Source organism: Scyliorhinus torazame, chromosome 2 (assembly GCF_047496885.1).
Source record: "Scyliorhinus torazame isolate Kashiwa2021f chromosome 2, sScyTor2.1, whole genome shotgun sequence".
Classification (NCBI taxonomy): Eukaryota; Metazoa; Chordata; class Chondrichthyes; order Carcharhiniformes; family Scyliorhinidae; genus Scyliorhinus; species Scyliorhinus torazame.
Window position 1 is genome coordinate 261,966,097 of NC_092708.1, and position 14,483 is coordinate 261,980,579.

The window sequence follows — 14,483 nt, forward strand, 5'->3', positions numbered from 1 at the left end:
GTGGAGGTGTTTCCAGGTATCTGCTGCCCTCGACCATCTAGATGCTAGTGGACATGGGTTTAGAAGCCACTGCCAAAAACCCTTTGGAGTTCCTGCAGTGCATCTTGTAGATGGAACACACGGCTGCTACTGTGCGTCGGTGATGGAGGGAGTCAATATTTGTGGAAGGGATGCCAATCAAGAGGGCTGTTTTGTCCTGGATGGTCGAGCTTCTTCAGTGTTGTTGGAGCTGCACTCATCTAGGCAAATGGAGAGTATTCCAGCATACTCCTGACTTTGTAGATGGCGGCCAGAAGTCAGGAGGTGAATTACTTGCCCCAGGATGCCAAGTCTCTGGCCTGTTTTTGTAATCATAGTATTAATATGGCTAGTCCAGTTCAGTTTCTGGTCAATGGTAATCCCCAGGATTTGGCAGTGGGGTAGCATTCAGTGATAGTCATGCCATTGAATGTCAAGAGGTGATGGTTAGATTTTCTCTTGTTGGAGATGGTCATTGCCTGGCAGTTCTGTGGTGGCATGGTAGCACAGTGGGGGTGGCATGGTAGCACAGTGGTGAGCACTGTTCCTTCACATCGCCAGGGACCCGGGTTTGATTCCCAGCTTGGATCACACTCTGTGCAGAGTCTGCACATTCTCCCCGTGTCTGCGTGGGTTTCCCCCAGGATCTCTGGTTTCCTTGCACAAGTCTGAAAGTCGTGCTTGTTAGGTGAATTGGATATTCTGAATTCTCCCACAGTGTACCTGAACAGGCACTGTAGTGTGGTGACTAGGGAATTTCCACAGTAACTTAATTGCAATGTTAAATGTAAGCTTACTTGTGACATTAATAAAGATTATTAGATTATTACTTGAAGTATTCTAACATGGTGAAATCTTGGCAGATCTAGACTTGATCCCACTTTCTACTCTCCCAGTCAGAGTAACTGCCACATTTAAGCTTTAACCCAGGTGATATTTCTGCTTGGTAGATAATAAGGAAGCAGAGAGGTTGATAGTCTATTCTGCCACTAGGATATTTTAGATCTACTTGTTTAAGCAGTGTGGCCTTGGTTTAACAACTCACCTAAAACACAGCACCTTCCTCAGTACTGCACTGAAATGTCAACCCAGATTAAGTATTCTGAAGTGGGGCTTGAGCATTCTGACTCTGACATGAGAGTGCTACCACTGAACCAATGTTGGTACTTCATGATCAGAGTGACAACTCTGGTTAATCTTTTTGGCCCGGTGATTGGGGTGATGAGGCTAAATGCAGTGCCCACCACTGCCCTACAGAGACAATACCATCTTTTGATGAATAATTAAACATAGGCAAAGGCATTATTGGTTTCACTATATTACTGTGGAAACTTAGGAAGGTAATGGAAAGGGGAGAACATGTGACCTCCTGTAGACATGTCTGCTAATATCACTTCTGTAAAATTAGACAGGATGTGTGATAGAAGGATGCCGGTAAGGAAGCATGCTTAGTTTTCCTTTATTTCTTATCAATGCATTGATAAGGTCTAGTATATATATTCCTTCAAGGCTCTAGTGAAAATTGACACCATGGTTGGATACCATGGCTGAAAACAGGACAGTACAAGATCATCATCATAGTAAATACTGTGCATTTCTTGATAGCCCACAGTCAGTTGCTCAGTTCAAAGGTTAATAAGATATAGGAGCAGAATTAGGTCATTTGGCCCATTGAGTTAGCTCTGCCATTCAATCATGGCTGATCTCATCCTGGCCTTAACTCCACCGTCCTTCCCATTCTCCATGACCGTTCAATTCATTACCAATTAAAATTCTGTCTAACTCCTCCTTAAATTTACTCACTATCCCAGCATCCACCGCACTCAGAGGTAGCAAATTCCACAGATTCACAACCCTTTGGGAAAAGTAGTATCTCCTCAAATCTGTTTTAAATTTGCTACCTCTTATCCTAAGACTATGATCTCTCGTTCTCGAATGCCCCACAAGAGGAAGTATCTGCTCCACGTCTACTTTTATCATCTTTGCTTTGAATGCATTTGGAAAGTGTCAACTTTACAAGAGAGGGCAATAATTTTAGGCTTTAAGCAGCTGCTGCCCCAAAGCTCCTTAGGTTACCTGACTGGGAACTACCCAGAATACTGGCGGCCAAAGTACCTTTGCAATGTAGACAGAGTTGGCTTTGGAGTATCCTTTTTTCAATTCTTCAGCCTGTAAGTTAGATGGTCAGAGTAACAAATTTTGTTTACTTAGAGTAAATGATCTTTTATAGATTGTGACTATAACTTATTTTTGCTAAAGAACCCATTAAAATGAAAAAAGTCAGATGTAAATGTCATTATTTTCACCTTGCATCAACATTGTGACAAGAATCGTGAGTAAGGTGTAGATCAGTACTTTTCAAACCTTTTTTATCCGGGGCCCATTTTTACCAACCGGCCATCCTTCAGGACCCACGCCGGTGAGCTTTGCGACCCATGCTGCAACCGTTGAAAAAAAAATCCTCAAACTCACTATATTTAATCTTCAAATGTCTTTGAAGTTTTGAGGGTTTTAAACTTTCATTTGCCAGTGCTGCCCTGCATATAACACACATGAACTTTGAACCTGATTTGCAGTGGAACAATTAATCCCCCATAACTCAAGAAATCATCTTTATGCTGCCTTGTTCTGCAAAATGTAGCTGTAAAATGGGGGAATCTCTCTTGAGACTTCCCAAATGTAGTTTTGTTTATGATAATTACAGTCCAAGGAGAAAAAAAACTTTTATCTGCTTAGCTTGGCATGGACTTCACATTCTGATGTACTACAACCCCCTTAAGACAAAGGCTAACATTTCACAGGCCGTTTTGATTGTATAAAATAATTTATGTATTTGGATTCCTCTTTTTAAAAAAATATTTTTATTTGACAAATTTTCACCATACAAAAGAACAACCCCAACAATATAAAAACAATCCCACCCAAATTCAGGAAACTCCCCCAAACTCCATCAACAGTCAACAGTAACCAACTCCTCAAAGTGCATAATGAACAAACCCCAACAATTGGAGAACCCCTCCTTCACCCCTCTCAGCTCAAACTTCACCTTCTTCCAGGTCAAAAACTTCAGCAGGTCCCGCTGCCTCGCCGAGGCACAGGGTGGAGAGACTGACCTCCACCCCAATAAAACCCGCCTACGAGCAATCAGTGAGGCGAAGGCTAAGACATCTGCCCCTGCACCTGCCTGCAACTCAGGCCGGTCTGACACCCTGAATATGGCTTTTAGGGGATCGGGTTCCACATTCACATGCAAGACTCCCGAGATTGTACTGAACACTGTCCTCCAAAACCTTTCCAGCTTCGGGCAGGACCAAAACATATGGGCATGGTTCGCGAGGCCCCTCCCACATCACTTACGAATATCCTCCATCCCCTCGAATAGCCGACAATTAAAAATTAATACTCCTGTTCCCTTGATTTTGTGAGTGCGCCCTGTATACTACCTTCAGCTGTATCAGCCCCAACCTCGCATATGACGTCGAGGCATTCGCCCTCTGCAGCACCTCACACCATAACCCATCTTCCAGCGCCGTCCCCACCTCTCAGCTCCTTCTCCCACTTTGCCTTAATCCCCTCCATGGATACCCTATCCATCTCCAGGATCCTCCCATAGATTGCCATAACAACCCCCCCTCTCCAGCCCACCTGGCTGACAGCATCGCCTCCAACAACGAAGAGGCCGGTGCTATCGGGTAGGTCGGGTAAACCTTTCTTACAAAGTCTCGAACCTGCATGTACCTGAACCCTCCCCCCTGCGCCAACATATACTTCTCTCCTAACTTCTCTCGGCTTGCGAATCGCCCCCCAAGGAGCAAATACTTAATTTCCTTTATTCCCCTCTCGTCCCATCTCCGAAACCACACATCCATCCTCCCCGGATCGAACACATGATTCCCCCTAATTGGCAAAATCCCTGACCCAGCCCCCAGCTTAAAATGCTGCTTATACTCCTCCAGATCTACAATGTGGCCACCACCATCGGACTCACCAAATACTTTCCTGGAGCCATCGGATGCGGCGCAGTTGTCAGCGCCCGCAATCCTGACCCCTACACAACCCCACCTCCATCTTTACCCAGAGAGCCTCCCCCTCCTTGCTCCAACTCCGCACCTTCTCCGCATTCGCCGCCCTAATAATACAGCAAGTTTGGGAGGCCTAATCTTCCCCCCCCCCCCCCCCCCCCCCCGCCCCCGCCCCCGCCACCTGGCGTCCTCTCTGCAGAGCCACCCTCCTAATCCTGGCCACCTTCCCCTCCCACCGCCGAAATGATCGAGGAGAACAACTTGTCCCCCCACTGAAGAAGGACTTTGATAAGAAAGACCATTAGGCACTGAAATTAAAACAAGAATTGCAGCAAAAGCATTCATTTTAACTGCCTGCACCCGGCCCACCAACGACAGAGGGAGACTATCCCACCTTGACAAATTTGCTTTCACCCTCTCCATCAAGCTAGTGAAATTATATTTTCAGAGCCTCCCCAATCAAGGCCACCTGCATCCCCAAGTATCTAAAGTGGGTTGCGGCCAAGCGGAATGGCAGCCCCCCCACCCCACACTATTCCTGGCGGGGAGACCATAAAATACTCACCCTTGCCTAAATTCAATTTACACCCCAAGAATGTCCCAAATCTCTGGAGGAGCTCTATTGTACTCCCCAGCAGCAGATCACCAGCCTATGTTCCCTGTGTTCCATTCCCCTCTCTCACTAACCCCTTCCACAGCTCAGAGATCCTAAACACAATGGCCAAGGGCTCTATAGCCAATGCAAACAACAGGGGGGACATGGGGCACCCCTGTCTCGTACCCTGGCACAGTGCAAAGTACCCTCACTGTATGCTGTTAGTGCGAACACTCGCCATCGGGTCCTTATACAACAACCGTACCCACGCCACAAACTTTGGCCCAATTCCAAATCTCTCCAATTCTGGAATCAAGTAACCATACTGTGCCCGATCGAACGCCTTCTCTGCGTCCAGTGCCACCACCACCTCTGACTTCTTTCCTTCCGCCGAAGGCAGGACCACATTCATTACCTCCTCACATTTGTAAACAACTGCCTTCCCTTCATGAACCACGTCTGATGCTCCCCAATGAGCTTCGGGAGACATCCTTCCAACATCGACGCCAACACCTTTGCCAATATCTTGGCGTCTACATTCAGCAGAGATATGGGCCTGTATGACCCACACTCCACCGGATCCTTATCCTTCTTTAGCAGCAATGAAATAGAAGCTAGAAGCTTGCCCCATCGTTTGTGACACCTCTAACTATTGCACACTCAAACACTCTCACCATCAACGGCGGCAACTTAGAACATAGAACATACAGTTCAGAAGGAGGCTATTCGGCCCATCGAGTCTGCACCGACCCACTTAAGCCCACATTTCCACCCTATCCCCCTAACCCAATAACCCCTCCTGACCTTTTTGGACACTAAGGGCAATTTAGCATCGCCAATCCACCTAACCTGCAAGTCTTTGGACTGTGGGAGGAAATGGAGCACCCAGAGGAACCCCACGCAGACACGGGGAGAATTGCAGGCTTCGCGTAGACAGTGACACAGCGGGGAATCGAACCTGGGACCCTGGCGCTGTGAAGCTACAGTGCTAACCATTATGCTACTGTGCTGCCCTAACTTGTCCTTAAATTTCTTATAAAATTCAACTATATAGATTCCTATAAAACTCCTTGAATACTGTATTCATCTGCTCCGGAGCCACCACCAGTTTCCCCATCTTATCCCGAACCATCTCCCTTGCCGCCTCCCTCCAGAGCTGGCCAGCCAGCATACGCCCTACCTTGCAGGGCAAAGAGACACAGCCTGAGTGTGTGAGACACAGACAGAGTGAGAATTTGAAACTTGGTAATTTGGTGCAGTGAGGTAACCAGGAAAGGTAAATGATAAATCTAATTCTGTTGTTTTTCAGTTAAAAGTGCAGTGTAGATTAGTGTCTGATTGGCTGAAGCTGCCCCCATCCTAATTGCTGGGAGGCAGTTATCTGGCAGTCACCTGAGGCCTGTTTAGGGGCACAAAGGTACACATTGTATTCTTCTCTTTGAAGTTTTAGTGTGAGTCATCCTAAAGTCATATAAAAGACAGACAGAAAGCTCACTCAGTAAGCGTTGCGCTGGTCAAAGAGACACAGCCTGAGTGAGTGAGACACAGACAGAGTGAGAATTTGAAACTTGCTAATTTGGTGCAGTAAGGTAATTCGGTGGAGAGTGGGAGAAGGTGCTTTTTCCCTACTGTTTTGTTCTCTCTCTTTCTTCGGGCCTGTAACTTTTAATCAGCAGGGAGAGAACCTGAGAACATCTGAGACCCTCAGAAGGTAAGTAAGTGATTTTTACTCATTTTTACTTTTATTACCTTTTCAAATTGTGTGTGTGTGTGGGGGGGGGGGAGGGAAACTGAAGTGACATCACAGAAAAGCTGTGACTCGAGTGGCTGGTTGGGAATCTACACTAAATTAAAAAAATTAAGCATTGGTAACGAATTAAACATAATTACTTAATTATAATTTAGAGGGGTATCTAAGCCAGAGATCGGAGAGTACTATATTTAGCTTTCACATTTATAGTAGAAATCTAGTGCTAGGAAACAGATAGTTAACAGTAACTTAAAATTTTTTTTTTAACTTTTAACTTTAATTTACTAATTAATTGACGCAATGTCAGTTAGAGGAGTGCAGTGCTCTGACTGTGAGATGTGGCAGGTCCGGGAGGCTTCCAGCATCCCGGATGGCTTCATCTGCAGAAAGTGCACCCAACTGGAGCTCCTCACAGACCGCATGGTTCGGTTGGAGCAGCAATTGGATGCACTTAGGAGCATGCAGGTGGCGGAAAGCGTCATAGATAGCAGTTATATAAATGTGGTCACACCCAAGGTGCAGGCAGAGAAATGGGTGACCACCAGAAAGGGCAGGCAGTCAGTGCAGGAATCCCCTGTGGTTGTCCCACTGTCGAACAGGTATACCCCTTTGGATACTGTCGGGGGGGGGATAGCCTATCAGGGGAAAACAGCTGCAGCCAGAGCAGTGGCACCACGGCTGGCTCTAATGTTCAGAAGGGAGGGTCAAAGCGCAGAAGAGCAATGGTAATAGGGGACTCTATAGTCAGGGGTCAGATAGGCACTTCTGTGGACGTGAAAGAGACTCCAGGATGGTATGTTGCCTCCCTGGTGCCAGGGTCCAGGAAGTCTCCGAACGGGTGGAGGGCATCCTGAAGGGGGAGGGCAAACAGGCAGAGGTCGTTGTACATATTGGTACCAACGACATAGGCAGGACGGGGCATGAGGTCCTGCAGCAGGAGTTCAGGGAGCTAGGCAGAAAGTTAAAAGACAGGACCTCCAGGGTTGTAATCTCGGGATTACTCCCTGTGCCACATGCCAGTGAGGCTAGAAATAGGAAGATAGAGCAGCTAAACATGTGGCTAAACAGCTGGTGTAGGAGGGAGAGTTTCCGTTATCTGGACCACTGGGAGCTCTTCCGGGGCAGGTGTGACCTATATAAGAAGGACGGGTTGCATCTAAACTGGAGAGGCATAAATATCCTGGCCGCGAGGTTTGCTAGTGTCACACGCGAGGGTTTAAACTAGTTTGGCAGGGGGGTGGGCACGGGAGCAATAGGTCAGAAGGTGAGAGCATTGAGGGAGAACTAGGGAATAGGAACAGTGTGGCTCTGAGGCAGAGCAGACAGAGAGAAGTTGCTGAACACAGCGGGTCTGGTGGCCTGAAGTGCATATGTTTTAATGCAAGAAGTATTACGGGTAAGGCAGATGAACTTAGAGCTTGGATTAGTACTTGGAACTATGATGTTGTTGCCATTACAGAGACCTGGCTGAGGGAAGGGCAGGATTAGAAGCAAAACGTTCCAGGATTTAGATGTTTCAGGCAGGATAGAGGGGGATGTAAAAGGGGTGGCGGAGTTGCGCTACTGGTTGGGGAGGATATCACAGCTGTACTACGGGAGGACACCTCAGCAGTGACGCTATATGGGTAGAGATCAGGAAGAAGAAGGGTGCAGTCACAATGTTGGGGGTTTACTACAGGCCTCCCAACAGCCAGCGGGAGATAGAGGAGCAGATAGGTAGACAGATTTTGGAAAAGAGTAAAAACAACAGGGTTGTGGTGATGGGAGACTTCAACTTCCCCAATATTGACTGGGACTCACTTAGTGCCAGGGGCTTAGACGGGGCAGAGTTTGTAAGGAGCATCCAGGAGGGCTTCTTAAAACAATATGTAGACAGTCCAACTAGGGAAGGGGCGGTACTGGACCTGGTTTTGGGGAATGAGCCCGGCCAGGTGGTAGAAGTTTCAGTAGGGGAGCATTTCGGGAACAGTGACCACAATTCAGTAAGTTTTAAAGTGCTGGTGGACAAGGATAAGAGTGGTCCTAGGGTGAATGTGCTGAATTGGGGGAAGGCTAATTATAACAATATTAGGCGGGAACTGAAGAACCTAGATTGGGGGCGGATGTTTGAGGGCAAATCAACATCTGACATGTGGGAGGCTTTCAAGTGTCAGTTGAAAGGAATTCAGGACCGGAATGTTCCTGTGAGGAAGAAGGATAAATACGGCAATTTTTGGGAACCTTGGATAACGAGAGATATTGTAGGCCTCGTCAAAAAGAAAAAGGAGGCATTTGTCAGGACTAAAAGGCTGGGAACAGACGAAGCCTGTGTGGAATATAAGGAAAGTAGGAAGGAACTTAAGCAAGGAGTCAGGAGGGCTAGAAGGGGTCACGAAAAGTAATTGGCAAATAGGGTTAAGGAAAATCCCAAGGCTTTTTACACGTACATAAAAAGCAAGAGGGTAGCCAGGGAAAGGGTTGGCCCACTGAAGGATAGGCAAGGGAATCTATGTGTGGAGCCAGAGGAAATGGGTGAGGTACTAAATGAATACTTTGCATCAATATTCACCAAAGAGAAGGAATTGGTAGATGTTGAGTCTGGAGAAGGGTGTGTAGATAGCCTGGGTCACATTGAGATCCAAAAAGATGAAGTGTTGGGCGTCTTAAAAAATATTAAGGTAGATAATTAGAGATAGTATAACAGCTGCAGAAAGGCAGTTCGAGGAGTATCAGCCTACTGAGGTAGTATGGGTTGAAGTCAGAAATAGGAAAGGAGCAGTCACCTTGTTAGGAGTTTTCTATAGGCCCCCCAATAGTAGCAGAGATGTGGAGGAACAGATTTTGGGAAACAGATTTTGGAAAGGTGCAGAAGTCACAGGGTAGTAGTCATGGGTGACTTTAACTTCCCAAACATTGAGTGGAAACTCTTTAGATCAAATAGTTTGGATGGGGTGGTGTTTGTGCAGTGTGTCCAGGAAGCTTTTCTAACACAGTATGTAGATTGTCCGACCAAAGGAGGGGCAATATTGGATTTAGTACTTGGCAATGAACCAGGGCAAGTGATAGATTTGTTAGTGGGGGAGCATTTTGGAGATAGTGACCACAATTCTGTGACTTTCACTTTAGTAATGGAGAGGGATAGGTGCGTGCAACAGGGCAAGGTTTACAATTGGGGGAAGGGTAAATACGATGTTGTCAGACAAGAATTGAAGTGCATAAGTTGGGAATATAGGCTGTCAGGGAAGGACACAAGTGAAATGTGGAACTTGTTCAAGGAACAGGTATAACGTTTCCTTGATATACATGTCCCTGTCAGGCAGGGTAGGGATGGTCGAGTGAGGGAACCATGGTTGACAAGAGAGGTTGAATGTCTTGTTAAGAGGAAAAAGGAGACTTATGTAAGGCTGAGGAAACAAGGTTCAGACAGGGCGTTGGAGGAATACAAGATAGCCAGGAGGGAAATGAAGAAAGGGATTAGGAGAGCTAAGAGAGGGCATGAACAATCTTTGGCGGGTAGGATCAAGGACAACCCCAAGGCCTTTTACACATATGTGAGAAATATGAGAATGACTAGAGCAAGGGTAGGTCCGATCAAGGACAGTAGCGGGAGATTGTGTATCGAGTCTGAAGCGATAGGAGAGGTCTTGAACGAGTACTTTTCTTCTGTATTTACAAATGAGAGGGGCCATATTGTTGGAGAGGACAGTGTGAAACAGACTGGTAAGCTTGAGGAAATACTTGTTAGGAAGGAAGATGTGTTAGGCATTTTGAAAAACTTGAGGATAGACAAGTTCCCCGGGCCTGACGGGATATATCCAAGGATTCTATGGGAAGCAAGAGATGAAATTGCAGAGCCGTTGGCAATGATCTTTTCGTCCTCACTGTCAACAAGGGTGGTACCAGGGGATTGGAGAGTGGCGAATGTCGTCGTGCCCCTGTTCAAAAAAAGGGACTCGGGATAACCCTGGGAATTACAGGCCAGTTTATCTTACTCCGGTGGTAGGCAAAGTCATGGACAGGGTACTGAAGGATAGGATTTCTGAGCATCTGGAAAGACACTGCTTGATTAGGGATAGTCAGCACGGATTTGTGAGGGGTAGGTCTTGCCTTACAAGTCTTATTGAATTCTTTGAGGAGGTGACCAAGCCTGTGGATGAAAGTAAAGCAGTGGATGTAGTGTACATGGATTTTAGTAAGGCATTTGATAAGGTTCCCCATGGTAGGCTTATGCAGAAAGTAAGGAGGCATGGGATAGTGGGAAATTTGGCCAGTTGGATAATGAACTGGCTAACCGATAGAAGTCAGAGAGTGGTGGTGGATGGCAAATATTCAGCCTGGATCCCAGTGGCGTACCGCAGGGATCAGATCTGGGTACTCTGCTGTTTGTGATTTTCATTAATGACTTGGATGAGGGAGTTGAAGGGTGGGTCAGTAAATTTGCAGACGATACGAAGATTGGTGGAGTTGTGGATAGTGAGGAGGGCTGTTGTCGGCTGCAAAGAGACATAGATAGGAGGCAGAGCTGGGCTGAGAAGTGGCAGATGGAGTTTAACCCTGAAAAGTGTGAGGTTGTCCATTTTGGAAGGACAAATATGAATGCGGAATACAGGGTTAACGGTAGAGTTCTTGGCAATGTGGAGGAGCAGAGAGATCTTGGGGTCTATGTTCATACATCTATGAAAGTTGCCACTCAAGTGGATAGAGCTGTGAAGAAGGCCGATGGTGTGCTAGCGTTCATTAACCGAGGGATTGAATTTAAGAGCCGTGAGGTGATGATGCAGCTGTACAAAACTTTGGTACGGCCACATTTGGTGTACTGTGTACAGTTCTGGTCGCGTCATTTCAGGAAGGATGCGGAAGCTTTGGAAAAGGTGCAAAGGAGATTTACCAGGATGTTGCCTGGAATGGAGAGTAGGTCTTACAATGAAAGGTTGAGGGTGCTAGGCCTTTTCTCATTAGAACGGAGAAGGATGAGGGGCGACTTGATAGAGGTTTATAAGATGATCAGGGGAATAGATAGAGTAGACAGTCAGAGACTTTTTCCCCGGGTGGAACAAACCATTACAAGGGGACATAAATTTAAGGTGAATGGTGGAAGATATAGGGGAGGATGTCAGAGGTAGGTTCTTTACCCAGAGAGTAGTGGGGTCATGGAATGTACTACCTGTGGAAGTAGTTGAGTCGGAAACATTAGGGACCTTCAAGCAGCTATTGGATAGGTACATGGATTACGGTAAAAATGATACAGTGTAAATTTATTTGTTCTTAAGGGCAGCACGGTAGCATTGTGGATAGCACAATTGCTTCACAGCTCCTGGGTTCCAGGTTCGATTCCGGCTTGGGTCACTGTCTGTGCGGAGTCTGCACATCCTCCCCGTGTCTGCATGGGTTTCCTCCGGGTGCTCCGGTTTCCTCCCACAGTCCAAAGATGTGCAGGTTAGGTGGATTGGCCATGATAAATTGCCCTTAGTGTCCAAAATTGCCCTTAGTGTTGGGTGGAGGTGTTGACTTTGGGTAGGGTGCTCTTTCCAAGAGCCGGTGCAGACTCAATGGGCCGAATGGCCTCCTTCTGCACTGTAAATTCAATGATAATCTATGATTAATCTAGGACAAAGGTTCGGCACAACATCGTGGGCCGAAGGGCCTGTTCTGTGCTGTATTTTTCTATGTTCTATAAGTCCCCAGGGCCTGATGGGATCTACCCAAGAATACTGAAGGAGGCTGGAGAGGAAATTGCTGAGGCCTTGACAGAAATCTTTGGATCCTCACTGTCTTCAGGTGATGTCCCGGAGGACTGGAGAATAGCCAATGTTGTTCCTCTGTTTAAGAAGGGTAGCAAGGATAATCCAGGGAACTAGAGGCCGGTGAGCCTTACTTCAGTGATAGGGAAATTACTGGAGAGAATTCTTTGAGACATGATCTACTCCCATTTGGAAGCAAATGGATGTATTAATGAGAGGCAGCATGGTTTTGTGAAGGGGAGGTCGTGTCTCACTAACTTGATAGAGTTTTCCAAGGAGGTCACAAAGATGATTGATGCAGGTAGGGCAGTGGATGTTGTCTATATGGACTTCAGTAAGGCCTTTGACAAGGTCCCTCATGGTAGACTAGTACAAAAGGTGAAGTCACACGGGATCAGGGGTGAGTTGGCAAGGTGGATACAGAACTGGCTAGGTCATAGAAGGCAGAGAGTAGCAATGGAAGGATGCTTTTCTAATTGGAGGGCTGTGACCAGTGGTGTTCTGCAGGGATCAGTGCTGGGACCTTTGCTGTTTGTAGTATATATAAATGATTTGGAGGAAAATGTAACTGGTCTGATTAGTAAGTTTGCAGACGTCACAAAAGTTAGTGGAATTGCGGATAGCGATGAGGACTGTCAGAGGATACAGCAGGATTTAGATTGTTTGGATACTTGGGCGGAGAGATGGCAGATGGAGTTTAATCCAGACAAATGTGAGGTAATGCATTTTGGATTACCAGAATGTTACCTGGTATGGAGGGCATTAGCTATGAGGAGCGGTTGAATAAACTCGGTTTGTTCTCACTGGAACGACAGAGGTTGAGGGGCGACCTGATAGAGATCTACAAAATTATGAGGGGCATAGACAGAGTGGATAGTCAGAGGCTTTTCCCCAGGGTAGAGGGGTCAATTACTAGGGGGCATAGGTTTAAGGTGCGAGGGGCAAGGTTTAGAGTAGGTGTACGAGGCAGAGGGTAGTGGGTGCCTGGAATTCGCTACCGGAGGAGGTGGTGGAAGCAGGGACGATAGTGACATTTAAGGGGCACCTTGACAAATACATGAACAGGATGGTAATAGAGGGATACGGACCCAGGAAGTGTAGAAGACTGTAGTTTAGTCGGGCAGCATGGTCGGCACGGGCATGGAGGGCCGAAGGGCCTGTTCCTGTGCTGTACATTTCTTTGTTGTTCTCCCAGTGCTTGTAGACAGCCCCCCTCACCCTTCTTAACTGGCGCACCGCTTTCCCTGTGGACAATTGGTCGAACCTCGCCTGCAACTTCTTCCTCTTGGCCAGGAGACCCAGTTCCGGATCCCCCACATACCGCCTCGATCAGAATCTCCTCTATCAGTTTTTGCCCTTCCTCTCTCTCCTTCTTGCCCACCTTAACTTTGAACGAAATCACCTTCTCCCTCAATACTGCCTTCAGAGCCTCCCAAGCCACTGACTGCGACACCTCCCCCGTGCAATTAAACCCCACATATTCCTCGATCACCTTCCCAATCTTATCACAAAAGCTCCGGCCCATTAACAACCCCACGTCCATTCTCCATAGGCCTCTAGCCTGTCCCCTCCTCCAGAACCACATCCAACCAATATGGAGCATGGCCCAAATTCATTATTTAAAAAAAAAATTTTGAGTACCCAATTCATTTTTTCCAATTAAAGGGCAATTTAGCGTGGCCAATCCACCTACCCTGCACATCTTTTGGGTTGTGGGGGCGAAACCCACGCAAACACGGGGAGAATGTGCAAACTCCACACGGACGGTGAATCAGAGCCAGTATCGAACCTGGGATCATGACGCTGTAAGGCAGCAGTGCTAACCACTGCACCACCGTGCTGTCCTGCCCAAAATCATTACTGCTGAGTACTCCGACCTCCTCACCCCAGCCACTCGTGCCTTCCCCACCATGAAAAAGTCTATCCTCGAGTACACCGGGGAGAAAAATTTATATTCCTGTTCCCTCAGGTGTAAGAACCTCCGCGGATCCACTCTTCCCATCTTCCTCATGAGCCCAGTCAGGTATCACAAACCCGGCATCATCCCAGTTGGGGTCATATACTCTCGCCTTCACGAACGCCTCTGCTGCCTCCACTGTCTTGAAGTAGCAGTCCCTCGAATTGTAGGTCACCCTCAGCTTCGCCGGGTAAACCACGCTGAAGCTCACACCGTTGCTGTAGGGTGCCGCCTTCCGAAGGCGACCTGCCTTCTCGCCAGTTCCACTGCCAAGTCTTGGTATATTCATGAAGAAGACAGAGCAGGAGGAGGGGAATGGCAGGGGGATTGGTGGGTTGATTAGTTATTAATTTATGATGTTTCTGTCTGTTCTTGCTCTTGTGTTTGTTTATATTTATTTTTCATATAAATGCCTTAATAA

General features: G+C 47.1%; 1 protein-coding gene across 2 annotated transcripts in view; it reads right to left on the reverse strand.

Annotated features, from left to right (window-relative positions):
* Positions 1-14,483, reverse strand: part of LOC140398093 (regulator of microtubule dynamics protein 3-like) — a 583,369-nt gene that overhangs the window by 30,741 nt on the left and 538,145 nt on the right. For both annotated transcript variants that reach the window (XM_072486340.1, XM_072486332.1), the window contains exon 10: positions 2,134-2,187. In XM_072486340.1, coding sequence (XP_072342441.1) covers positions 2,134-2,187 — 54 coding nt within the window. The remainder of the gene's footprint in view (positions 1-2,133; positions 2,188-14,483) is intronic.